Source organism: Lemur catta, chromosome 7 (assembly GCF_020740605.2).
Source record: "Lemur catta isolate mLemCat1 chromosome 7, mLemCat1.pri, whole genome shotgun sequence".
Lineage (NCBI taxonomy): Eukaryota > Metazoa > Chordata > Mammalia > Primates > Lemuridae > Lemur > Lemur catta.
The window spans coordinates 64358639-64372722 of record NC_059134.1 but is presented as its reverse complement, the minus strand read 5'-3'; the positions used below and the strand labels follow the sequence as shown (position 1 = coordinate 64372722).

The following is a 14084-nucleotide window of genomic DNA, read 5'->3' as shown; positions in this document are numbered from 1 at the left end:
AGAAAGTAGAACATTACTTTGGCAAATATAGTGGTTGATAGGCTGGAGAGCAAAAATGAAACTCCTGAATAGGTAATAGCAACTCCTATGCTTTCTTAATATAGCTACTGAATACTTTAAAGGCAATTGATGAATCAGAAAACTGGAGTAAGAAAGTACTCAGAAATCTATGACAATGTCAGTGATATGATAATGATTTATTGAGAAATTGATGAAAAATTTTAGGAAATGCTTTCTGAACAAAGCTAAGAAAAGAATAACTGTTTTTAGATCCCCCAAAATCCATCTTAATTGAAAATTTTAATATTTAAAGATTCTGTTGAAAATTTTTTGAGTATATATATTTTGTTGAATATATATATTTTATAAAACTTGAAGTGTATGGTAAGCATGCTTTTAGGAGTACTATTTATAATGAAAGAACTCAGCTAGAGTTTAAATAAACCTTTACATTATGAACACTTCTTATAGTTTCTTATAACAAGTACCATAAAATCAGGTATTCTTAATGCATGCATAAAATGATGACTTACATATCTGACATGGGACTTTGCTATACCTGCAGAGAGAAAGCACTGTTTTTCCTAAATAGAAAGGCTGTTATTTGCAGATCTACCCCACTGCTCTAAGTCATTGATGGTTATAAGCTTTATATTTAACCTGAAATGCAGAACATTTTCTTCTAGGCCCGAAGTTAAACCATTTTGCAAAATGTATACAGGTATATCCTGAGTTGTCTTTGTCTTGCTACATATACTTGAAAAACAAAGCCAAGCATTTGTAAGAGAGGTGTGTGTGTGTGTGTGTGTGTGTGTGTGTGTGTGTGTGTGTGTGTGTGTGAGAGAGAGAGAGAGAGAGAGGGAGAGAGTGTGTGTGTGTTTAGTGGCAACATATACATTTTTTTCTCCCTCTGCCTGTCTGGAAGGTACTTATGTGCCTGTCCATATGCTCTCTATTTTGAATTTTAATCACAGCAAGAGAATTTTTTCCCACTACTATTTACAAATGAGATTGGTCTGTAGATTCCCCTTTTGGGGAACACAGCCATGATCAGATTTTGATTATTCTTACTGAATAAAATTAGCTGGATGGGTTTGCATTGCCCTGGAATAGTTTTTTGGGAATCATTTGTTCACTAAAAGTGGGAAAGAACTCTGCTATAAAACTTTCTGAGTGAAGTGATAAATGTTATAAAGAAAAATAAAGCAAAGTGAGGGGACAGATGAAAGGGCCTGCTCTTATAGATGAGGTGGTTAGGAATGGTCTCTAAAATGAGTACAATGAAATGAGGGAGCAGGCCATGTAAATGTTCCTAGGCAGAGGAAACAGAAGGGCAAAAGCCTTGAGAAGGCATTATGCTTGGTATAACTGAGGAGCAGCAAGGAGGGTAAGTGGGTGTGTGTGGGGGGTAAGATATGAAATCTGAGAGGTAGTGAAGATTTATACGGGGACTCGTAGGCAAAATTCAGCAAAACCTGCATTTCTTTGTCATTTCTGTTCACCTTAAATTTTGCTCCTTAATTACATTTTTCCATTTTGTTTGATTCAACTGCTCACTTAATAGATTTTTATCCTTTCTTTTGCTTATTTTAATAAAGGTTTAAGAATATAAATTTTCTTTTAAATACAGCTTTGCCTGCATTCTATAAGCTTAATGGCCATAAGTCATATGACTATCCCTAATCTGAAAGGGAGGCTGAGAAATGTAGGATGTTAGAAAATGAGGAATAAAATGAATGTTGTATATGTTTGACAGAAGGCCAATGATATTATCTTTATTAATATTTGTATTGTAGGAGAAAATATTTGAAAAGCATACATTGATACCCTAAACAAAATCAGAATTCTATGCGTAAGGAAGACTGGGACAATAAACTAATAGAAATATTAGATAAACTACTAGAAATATCTTTCAAAAAATTCTATGAGTCTGGCAGATTTTCCTGAAGATTCCCATGCTATACAGATCGTTACCAGGTTTGCAAAATGGAAGGGTACCACATTTATTAAAGAAACTGGGCCAGAGTCTTGTATCAAAACCTGACAAAGATTCCTGAAAAGGAAAATTGTAGACCAGTATAACTTATGAATATAACTATGAAAACTCAAAATAAAAATATGTCAGTTTTTCAGTACATTAAAAGAATTACTCGTCATGATCACATAGGGTTAATACTATAAATGCAAGTATGCTTTAATATTAGGAAAGCTTTTAGTACTGTACAATGTCTCAAAAGATCCAATAAGAAAAAAATATGATAATCACAATAGGTAAGGGTTTGATAAAAATTAGCACTCCTTTCTGATTAAAAAACCAATCTTAGGCAACTAAGACTAGAAAGACATTTCTTTAATGAAATACATCTAACTTCCTATTCTGGTCAAGTTTACTACAGTTCTAAAGATAAAAATATATTTTATATATCCCCAGACTTACCAATCTGTGACTACAAAATATACTTTTAAAGACTATCTGAACTAGTATAACATAAAACCATAATAATGGTTTCCAGTTACTCCTGGAAGTTTCTCAAGCTCCTTCCTTATACATACTACAGAGCACATCCCTCTCTTCCTCCTCAGCTCGAATCTTTCCAAGTTGCCACCATACAGCTGCCAATGACCCTACTTGGATAGAATGCTGGCATACCTATTTTAGACTAAGGGGAAAATAGCGCCCTCTTATTTTTGCTGAGTATAAAAATGAGGATACTTCTAATACTGTCTTTGAACTTTTAGAATTATTGAATTTAGAATTATTTAGTAGGTAGTGCTATAAAATCAAATTATCCACTCCTTTGTGAAGTGTGTAATAGGAATTTTCTCTAATAATAAATAGACTAAGGGCTGGGCGTAGTGGCTCATGCCTGTAATCCTAGCACTTTGGGAGGCCCAGGTGGAAGGATTGTTTGAGGTCAGGAGTTCAAGACCAGCCTAAATAAGAGCAAGACTGCGTCTCTGTAAAGAATAGGAAAATTAGCTGGGTGTGATGGCAGTGGTGAGTACCTGTACTGTCAGCTACTTGGGAGGCTGAGGCAGGAGGATTGTTTGAGCTTAGGAGTTTGAGATTTCAGTGAGCTATGATGAGGCCGCTGCATTCTACCTGGGGTCACAGAGTGAGACCCTATCTCAAATGAAAAGTAAATAAATAAGTAGACTAAGATTTAAAATTTAAAACCACAGTAATGTATGTTTTAAATTAATATTTTTAAGCTCCTCCTTTTTTTTTTAACCACAGTCTATATTAAGACATACATTTTAATCTGTGACCAAGTGTATACACACACACATACACATACACAATACATATATATCTGTATAGCTAAAAGTTTCACAGAACTTACCAAATATATATGAAAAATACTGATACTATCTATTCTCGTCTATTTTAAAAAATTGCTATCAACCTACCAAACTGATTTTATAACTCACTACTGTAGTTTGATAAGACACTGTCTCAGACCATGTTTTTTAGCAGTTTTATGGTCCAATTTTGTTGTAAAGATTAACTATTTATGTTTATGCTGGATGCTTTTAGTGCTAGTTGCTAGTTTTTCTCTGATTTTTAGGAGGGTAGTAGGGTAAGAATTTTCTAAATGGTGAATTTCTTTTCTTTCTGCAGCTCTCATGTGTGAATATAAACCTGGTGCATTATTAACCTAAGGATTTCACCAGTTGGAAGTTACAGTTTCACCATCAACTGCCTTATCCTTTTTGGTCTGGTTTTCTTCCTCAAAGAGTGGAAATATCTTTCTTTCAAGTTGCTTTTGTTGCAGAGTTAAGCAATGGCTGGTAGAGGCTTCGATAAAAAATCCACAAAATGCCCCAGCTGTTCCACTACTTCTAAGAAAAATGAACTTTGTGTATGTTCCTATAAAACAAGGGTTTCTCCAGTTTTGGTAGTGGAAATGTCACAGACATCAAGCAATGCTAGTGCAGAAGTTTTAGCTTCACCAGAGAGAGAAAAGGAAAAAAACAGCAGCAGAGACATTACCTCTGGGAAACATTCGGTAAATATCGAAGATTCTGCATCTCAGCACAAGTTGACATCCTATTCCCTAATCCCTTCCCTAGCTTCTTCCATATCCCATGAGTCTTTGTCAGCTAATTCATTGCCTTCTTAACTATTAAAGGAACATGTCTTTCTCACAGAAGAGGTGAGCATAGTTGTTAGTAACTTGTTTTATGATATTTCCAACCACTGCCCAAATTAATTATTTCTCAGAATCCTGAAAAATTAGGGATGTTATTCCAGGTTCCTTTTCTTAAAATAGTTTATACAGAAATAGATTGGTTTTCAAGTTGAATTAAATCTGAAGTTTTACGTATTTTTTTCAACTGAAGGAGAATGAGATTTACGGTTGTGGTTAAATAAAAGGTGGTTAATGGCTTTATTATTTAAGACAATTCCTGGTTATCTAGATGGAATATTAACTATACTTTACAAAATCAATTTGTATTAGTTACAATTTATGGCTATCCAATTGGGCTGGTCTGGATGTATTCATCTTTATAGAGAAGAGGCAGTGTGTAAGATTGTAGTTGATATAGCACAACGTTGGAGACAAAGAGCAGTAAGTTTAAGAAGAGTCAAGTTCCCACCCCCAAAGTTGTATCTTTTTCATATTTTCACCTTCAACTATTATTTCTGATTTGTATTATGGTATAGGTACTGTCATATAGGTGTCTCTGAGTGAAGTGTTACTGTATTATTTTCACTCAAAGCATATTTTGTGAATGTCTGGCCAATAATTTATGTATAAACTATTTGAGATAATTGTTATATTTTGAAACAAGGGTGATTGAGAAAATTGTGAAGTTGCCTTCTTTGGTGATTTTAAAGAATCATCAGGTAAGTTTTGATGTATCTGCTACAATATAGACTTGCCTAGATTTAGGAGATTGGATTGAATGATTTCCTAAGGTCTCCTTTAGCCTAATGAGCCGATGAAATTGTATAGGGCTTAGAATTTGGAAAAGACAGTAAAGTATTTTGTACATAGTAGATATCATGGCACACATTAAAGATTTACCAGATTATCTAAGTTAGGGTTCTTTGTCAACCAAGAATATCATGTCTTAAAGTTGTTTTTTTTTTATTCATTTTTGGTCCAAGCCCTCAAGAACCTCATATGTAGAGAGAAAAACATCTCAACAACAATGGGGTCGGGCAAACTTTGCAGAAGGAAAAGTTCGTCATATAAGGATGGACAATGGAGCTGCTATTGAGGTATATAGTAAGTAAACTGAAGCTATTAGGAACCTCCAGTCTTCTTTTAAGTCAACGGTTAATGGCAAAAATGATTTAAAAATAAGTCTCTAAGGAAAGGAAGTAAAAAAAAGAGGAATTTTACTATCTTCAAGTATGTTAAAGTTTTACTAAAGAAAATACAAACTAATTATTTTCTGTTCATGGAGGACCAAATGGACTTTAATTAAAGTGGAGAGCATTTTTATTAGACAAAATGAGAACATTTGGTTTTTAGATCTTCACTGTTGCTGAAAGCCATAGTGGAGTCTTTGTTTAGACTGCTTTAAGATGCTGAGAGACCAGATGATTTTAGATAGTTTGGCTGTTCACTTCCTTGGTGACTGGTAGTGAGGCCAGAATCTCCCTCATGAACCCCTCCATCTTTTCTAGCTTATCATTGGATGAATACCAAGATTCAAATTATTATATAAAAATATGGATTAAATATTAGAATAATTTAAAAAATTAAAATGTATTTCTTTAACATCAGATTAAAGGAACTGCAACAAGAACTACATCAAGAAGAAAATTGCATTAATATTAAGTAACTGTTAAAAATTGTTTTAAAAGATATTTGGGGATTTACTTGAAGTGATCAGAAAAACTTCCTGAGAAATTCTGACTTGAAAAGTTTAAATCTCTCACCTTTAAAAAAAGGGCCTGTGCTTAAAAAAAAAAGAACCCACAAATTTACCAAGTTTTAAATTTAGCCACAGAGCTTTTATAAAAGCAAAATGTATTTGTTATAAAAGTTAGGAAAATAAAGATAGAAAAGTGAAGAAAATAAAAATCATCAGTCAGATATAACCAATTTAACAATTATTACCTTTACTTCATTGTTTTTCTATGCATGTACTAGTTTTATTCTATTTTTCTTTAGCATTTTTCCTGTTTTGAATTATGGAATATTTCAAATATATACATATTTTAAAGAACTAACCTTAACTGGTATAATTAAAATTGAAGATTGAAGCTTCTCTTTCCAGAGATGAATACATAGAAAAACAACAACAACAGCAAAAAGAAATTGAAGCTTCTCTTCCCCCATAAAATGGACAGGCTCACTGAAGATATTTTGAACATTTCAGATGAGTATAAAGAAGGAAGTTACAATGATCCTCAATTCTATAGATAACTACTCTTAATATTTAGATGAACATTTTTCCAGACATAGATGTAAGCACCTCCACATACACATTTTCTGGTAGGATAATATCATGTATGCTTTTCAACCTCCACATTATGTCATGTACTTCTTCTGTGTCAATAAAAATAGATCTGTATTGTCATTTTAATAGTTTCCTCCTAAACTTATTAGAAATAAGAAGTCAATTTCTCCTTATTTTCATCACTATGTGGTAATATCAAAGCAGTTTGCTGGGGAAAAAGATTAGTTTATAAAAAACTAGTTGGCCATTCCTCATTTTTAAAATCTTGTTAAGATACTGTGTCCAAATTGTGGTTCTATGTATTTAGAGAGATAATAGAAGTTTAACTTTTAAAGGATACAAAAATTGGGGAAATGGTTATGAAGACATTATTTTGTTCTGTGGGAAAAAAGGGTAAATGAACATTTTAATTGACATTTAACTAGCTTTATATAATACAGGCATACCTCATTTTATTGCCCTTCACTTTATTGCACTTCACAGATACTGCATTTTTTTTACAAATTGGAGGTTTTGTCAACTCTGCATTGAGCAAGTCTATTAGTGCCGTTTTTCCAAGAGCATGTGCTTATTTTGTGTCTCTGTGTTACATTTTGGTAATTCTTGAAATATCTGTTGTATTGTTCTGTAATCAGTATATCTTTTATGTTACTATTGTAATTGTTTTGGGATGTCACAAATAAGCTGACAAACAATTAGTAAATGGTGTCTGTGTGCTGACCCATTGACTGGGTCACTCTTTCATCTCTGTCTCTCTCCTTGGGCCTCCCTAGTCCCTGAGACACAGCAGTATTGAAATTAGCCCAATTAATAACCCTACAGTGGGCTTTAAATGTTCAAGTGAATAGAAGAGTCACACATCTCTCACTTTAAATCAAAAGCTAGAAATGATTAAGCTTAATGAGGGAGACATGTCAAAAACCAAGATAGGCCGAAGCCTAGGCATCTTGCACCAAACAGCCAAATTGCTAATGCAAGGGAAAACTTCTTAAAGGAAATTAAAAGTGCTCCAGAGAACACATGAATGATGAAAAAGCAAAATAGCCTTATTGCTGATATGGAGAAAGTTTTAATGGTCTGGATAGAAGATTAAGCCAGCCACAACATTCCCTTAAGCCAAAACCTAATCCAGAGCAAGGCCCTAATTATATGAAGGCTGAGAGAGGTGAGGAAACTGAAAGAAAAGTTTAAGCTAGCAGAGGTTGGTTCATGAGGTTTAAGGAAAGAAGCTGTCTCCAAAACATAAAAGTGCCAGGTGAAGCCCCAAGTGCTGATGTAGAAGCTGCACCAAGCTCTCCAGAAGCTCTAGATGAGATAATTGATGAAGGTGGCTACAGATTTTCAATGCAGACATTATAGCCTCATGTGGGAGGAAGATGCCAACTAGGACTTTCATAGCTAGAGAGAATAAGTCAATGCCTGGCTTCAAAGCTTCAAGGGACAGGCTGACTTAGGGGCTAAGGCCCTAAGTTGGAGCCAATGCTTATTTACCATTTCAAAATTCCTAGGGCCCTTAAGAATTATACTAAATCTACTGTGTCTGGGCTCTATAAATGGAACAGCAAAGCCTAGATAACAGTATATCTGTTTATGGCATGGTTTACTGAATATTTTAAGTCTACTCTTGAGACTTCTCAGAAAAAAAGATTCCTTTCAGTGTATTACTGCTCATTGACAAATGCATCTGGTCACCCAAGAGCTCTTACGGAGATGTACAAGGAGCGTAATACTGTTTCCATGCCTACTAACACAACATCCATTCTACAGCCCCATGGATCATGAAGCAATTTTGAATTTCAAGTCTTATTATTTAAGAAATACATTTCTCAAGGCTGTATCTGCCATAGATAGTGATTCCTCTGATTCCTGATTCCTCTGAAACCTTTTGGAAAGCATTCACCATTCTAGATGCCATTACAGACCCTTGTGATTCATGGGAGGAGGTCAAAATATCAACATTAACAGGAATTTCAAAAAAGTTGATTCCACCCCTTATGGATGGCTTCAAGAGGTTCCAGACTTCAGTGGAGGAAGTAACTGCATATATGGAGAAATATCAGGAGAGCTAGAATTAGAAGTGGAGTCTGAAGATGGGACTGAATTGCTGCCATCTCATGATAAAACTTGAATGGGTGAGGAGTTGCTTCTCATGGAATAGCAAAGAAAGTGAATTCTTGAGATGGAATCTACTCCTGGTGAAGATGCTGTGAACATTGTTGAAATGATAACAAAGGATTTAGACTATTACATAAACATAGTTGATAAAGCAGTGGCAGAGTTTGAGAGAATTGACTCTAATTTTCAAGGAAGTTCTGCAGTGGGTAAAATGCTATCAGACAGCATCACATGCTATAGAGAAATCTTTCATGAAAGGAAGAGTCAGTTGATGTGGCAAACTTCATGGTTGTGTTAGTTTTAAAAATTGCCAACTTTCAACAACCACCACCCTAATCAGCCAGCAGCCTTCAACATGTGGGCAAAACCTCCACCAACAAAAAGATTATAACTTGCTGAAGACTCAGATGATTGTTAGCATTTTTTTTTTGCAATTGAATATTTTTAAATGAAGGTAGGTACATTTCTTTTTAAGACACAATGCTATTGCACACTTAATAGACAATTGTATAGTGTAAATACAACTTTTATATGCACCAGGAAACCAAAAAATTGGTGTGACTTGCTTTATTGCTTTGCTTTGTTGTGGTGGTCTAGAACTGGACCTGGAATATCACCAAGGTATGCTTGTATATAGTTGGAAGTTGCACTTAAATATAATAAGAATAAAATTATATTTTGTCTTACTTTCTAATTAATCATATAAGGTATTTTCTGATTTTGATTCTTACTATTAAGGGGTAATGAGGAAGAGGGAGGAGCTAGATCTTTTAAGGAATACCAAAAAAGCAGCTCTTAAAGGAGTTTCTAGACCATCTTGGAAGAAACAAAGTGAGCCAAAATGTTCGTAAGCAAGAGAGTAATAATAGTGTTTTAGGACCAATGCATACAAGCTGAAGGGGATAAAAATAATGGAACAGTGAAAGGGAAGCAGGGAAGCCCTTCATGAAGGATGTGAATGATTACTTGGGCCTTGAATCTTCTCTTAGAAAAGTAAGAAAGGAATATGAGCATTAGAAGACATGAAGACAAGCACCTAATTTACCTGTTGCATGATGAATGTGAAAGTGGTCACAGAGAGAAAGAGAGAGAGAGAGATCTCTAGGGAAGGCTTTAGCTGGTTGACCCAAAGTGAGGTGTCACCTAGTGGCATTAGCTCAGCTATTCTCCCATGTGCTGGTCCCTATGCATGATAGATCCAGAAACTCTTGTTAATGCTCTGGAGCTGATTTGGATCTGGGAGTTTGACTTCCCGCAACCAAATTTACAAGAAATGAAAGTGTAAATGAGTTACCTGTTTGTTATTTTAGAGTGTGAACCAGAATGCTGGTGTTGGCAAAACTATTGCATTCTCTCTTTGTAAGCAGAAGTTAAATGATAAACGGGAGGATTGTTGGTCCAGATAGTGATATTATTGGCTGTGTTTATTTGCTTCTCAGTGTTGATTTATATTAAATTTTCTAAATATATTTCACATATTGCTTTTCTAAAGCTGAAGGAATAAAATAACAAAAGAGATTTTTAATAGAAACAATAAAGATAAAGAAAAAGTAGTGTTAAATAAGGAAACAATTGCTTAATGGTTACTATGTGTTGATTTTGTAGTATAGCTCTCACAGCTCTAGAATTTTTGAGGTGAATATATTTTATATAGACATACATACACACATATATGTGTTCCTATTCCATTTCACTCTTTTCTCATGAAGATATTTCATTAATATTATAGTTTGGAAGAGATTCATTTTTATACTTTTGAGCTTTTCCACATTTTACCATTGGGATTTTTATGGTTTTCCTCTAAAGGACATTTAATAAAATTTTTCAAAACTTATTTTTAGTTCATTAAGATGTGTTTATGAAGCAAATATGTAGTGTCTTCTATTTGACTTTACCGTGGAGCAGAATCTCTCTTCCCTTGGGTGAATATCTGTCACTATTTTATGTTCATTTTTAATACCTGATAAATGGCAGAGAGAGTCGAAGAACTCTAATTTTTTTCTCCAGGAAATCTATACCTTTGGAAGAATATTGGGACGAGGGAGCTTTGGAATGGTCTTTGAAGCTACAGACAAGGAAACAGAAACTAAGTGGGCAATTAAAAAAGTGAACAAAGAAAAGGTAAGGCTTCTTAGCATCATACTGAGCGCACAGTGCCAGTGCAGGCGGGTGTGGGCAGTACAGCCTTCACAATAACACAAGCTGCCCCTGATCCTGAGCACCAGGGCCTGGGCTGATCCCCTGGAGAAGTGTGGGCATTTCTCTAGCCTCCTGGGAAGAGACTAGTTCTTGAACTCAAGTAAGCAAGTGCTGTCTGGGAAAAGCACATGAAAGTGTTAACATAACCATTATAACCAAATGTAGGTAAATTTTACCAGAGTGAGCTGAAGGTAAAGGCCAGTTCTCAGTATGTGCAGGCTTAGGGCTATGGGCTCGAAGTCTTAGCTACAAGTACGTCCGTCTCGTTACTCTCTCCTGATGTTGTTCTGATATACTTTTCTCCGATCCTCTCTTTTCATTTACTTGCTGTTAGCTCTCTGTTTATTCATCCTACCTGCTCTTTCAGCTTGAACCACTTTTTCCACTGTCTGCTACTATACTGTTTACTTATATCCATTGTATTCCTCTTCCTCTTGGAGTAGAGAATGACTAGGCTTCTCTTTAAGGTAGAGTCTAAAACCTCAGACTTTACACCTGATAATTTCATCAACTTTTTTCATTTCTGTGCCTGGGAAAAAACAAAACAATAACATTGTGGTATCTTCCCCTTGGATTTGTGATGATAAATGTTACATCTATAAAATGAAATAGTAGGTTTTTATGTATTCTTTAAATCAAACTGTATCAAATTACATACCATTTCTCCCTAAAGTTTAGTGAGGTATCATATTAATATTAGTCTTAATAAAGGGATTAAGAACCTTTCTAGAATTCTTTAGAACTCTGAGTAGCATCCCAAGTGCTACCCAGGATGTTATTTCCTTTGCTCCTTTGGTGTTAGGTAGGGTTTGGGGTTTGGTTTTAGGGTTATATAAACAGGATGCCTGCTTGCAACTTTAGGAATGAACACTCTTTCAAGCACATATTGTTGAGAGTTTATAGGACACTAAGATAGTAAAATAAAATTATATGGTCAATATATGAATTGAACTATGTATTATTACACTCTATACAGATTAAGCCATTTGGGGAAGGAGGAGAAACAGAATTGAGATGGATGTTAGGAGAAATTGTGGAGAACTATTAGGAGAAATTTCCACATCTAGTCTAGATAAGAATTCACTCCTTACAGTCACCATTTCTCTTGACTCTCTAGGTTAACCTTTAAATGTGACTTTCATCCTACATGGAAGGGGCATAGAGGGTGGGCAGCTCACTCCTGAGATGCTAAAGGTTAAAGAGCAAAGGCAATTGGAAGCTGGAATGACCCTAGGTAAAATCTGAACTAGGTACAGTTTGCCTATTAAGAATGGTTCTTTTAAGAACCATCATATACTTGCTCAAACTGGGTGGGGGTATGTGTGGAGAAATAGGACCTTTGTTATCCCTTTCAGGGATTTTTTTTATGCAGAAATAAGACCCATAAATTAGGACAACGCTTATCCTCAAATAATGGTAATTTCAATATCAAAAGGGGTAATGATTAGGGGGTGGTGCTAATGGTAAGGGTGGAGAAAGCCCTTCACAGTTTCATAGATGACATCATAGACAATCAATTACCTACACCTGGAATGAAGTCCTTGTGCTCCCTAGAGTGTTACTGACTTTACCGTTTGCTGTCTGTATGGTAAATGTTAGATGTTAGGAGATAAAGTTGGGGTTAGGTTGGCTGAAGGCCAACCTCTCTCTCTTCCTGTCTCTCTCTCTTCCTGTCTTTCTCTCTCTCTCTCTGTCTTGCAGTTAACCAGGGGGACCAGGAAGTGACATGATGCAGAGCTGAGTGTAGAATATCATTGTCTATTTCAAATATATATATAATTTATATATAAATCAAAATAAGACAACAAAACAAAAGGAAAACATTTTGTTTTTATTTTCTCCAATTGATGTCTCTAGAAGCAGATTTTGTTTTTGTTATGCTAATATCAAAGGATCAACATAATTTTAAAGGAAATATCAAAAAGCACATTAAAAATCAGAATAATTTTATGAGAGGACAGATACCATGTTGTAGCTAAGTTATAGAAACAGTCCAAGAAACAGATGTGGCTCGAGGCCACATTGTATATAACTTAAGTTAGACAAAGGAGAGAGGGGCATAATTAATTTATTCTGATCATTGGGAATAAATAGCATGATATCATTTGAAACAGAAACTTCTAAAAAAAGTAAGAAAAAATAAAAGTTAACTAACTTATATTTGAGGAATGTCAGAGTGACTTTCATGTGTGAAATCTGTGTTTCTTCATTGATTAAGGCAGGAAGCTCTGCTGTGAAGTTACTTGAACGGGAGGTGAACATCCTAAAAAGTGTAAAACATGAACACATCATACACCTGGAACAAATATTTGAGACACCAAAGGTAAAGCTCTATTACGTGCTGCATTTTGAAAGTTGTTATTACAAAATGAATATTATTTTATTCTGAAGTAATCCCTTTGGGGCAGTTGCTCATGTCCTTGGCATGAGTCTGTCATTGGAGATTGATGGGAACATTCTGGAGAAATTTTATTATTGTTTGTGTAATTAGGTGTCTGATGATTAGATTGATGTCTTCAGGAGTATGTTCTTGGTGGCATGTTGACAACAAATAATTAAAATTAAAACAACTTCACACATAGCCAAATAGTGATTAGAGCTCTCTTAGAGGTGGCTTTGCTTTTGCTCTAGTCCTTAGTTTCTCCAGTAGAGTCTACTGGAATATTGTCATAATTTGGCAAGGTTAGCTTCATAATCAAATTGGCATGGATATATTTGGCATGACAGTGTGTAGAAGATATTTGATCATCTATGTCTTACCCATGTGTTTTGTCTTATTCTTCTCTTAGATGTTATCATTCTTCTTTTTAAATGTCTTATAATTTTCATTTAGAGTTGTTCAGAAGCCTGGATTATTTGACATTATGTCTCCAGATTGCTTAGTACTATGGGCTTGAGTGTTTCTCTTTTTGGAAACAGAATAGCGTAGTAGTTGGGCATGTGGACTCTGGGATCAGATTGCCTATGCATTTGAATCCTGACTCCACCACTGATTAGTTATGAAACCATACAAAAGTTACTCAACTTCTTTATACCTCAGTTTCCTCCTCTATAAAATGGGTTTAATAATAGTGTCAACCTCATTTGGTTGTTGAAGGATTAAATGAGACAATGAATATAAAGCATCTGCCTCATTAAATGTTAGCTACTATTCTTCGTTTCCTTTGCCAGTTTCTAAGGTAGTAATAGTCAATTTGGTGTACACATTACGTTTGATTCATTAGGAGTGCTTGGTAACAAAGACAAGTTATCCTTCCTTTATCCATTAGCAATATATGGTAATGATGCCAAAAGTCTTCTCTACCCTTTTCAGTCTTAGAGATTGTGATTTCCTTTAACCCCAAATCTTC

General features: G+C 34.9%; 1 protein-coding gene across 3 annotated transcripts in view; it reads left to right on the top strand.

The window, feature by feature from the left end:
* The window catches only part of STK33 (serine/threonine kinase 33), a 129310-nt gene that overhangs the window by 75709 nt on the left and 39517 nt on the right, over nt 1-14084 (top strand). For 2 of the 3 annotated variants that reach the window (XM_045557459.1, XM_045557458.1), the window contains exons 3-6: nt 3623-4010; nt 5117-5230; nt 10543-10656; nt 12953-13057. In XM_045557459.1, the coding sequence (XP_045413415.1) occupies nt 3786-4010; nt 5117-5230; nt 10543-10656; nt 12953-13057 (558 nt within the window). In that variant the 5' untranslated portion in view covers nt 3623-3785. The remainder of the gene's footprint in view (nt 1-3622; nt 4011-5116; nt 5231-10542; nt 10657-12952; nt 13058-14084) is intronic. The other variant, XM_045557460.1, reaches the window with a different exon arrangement.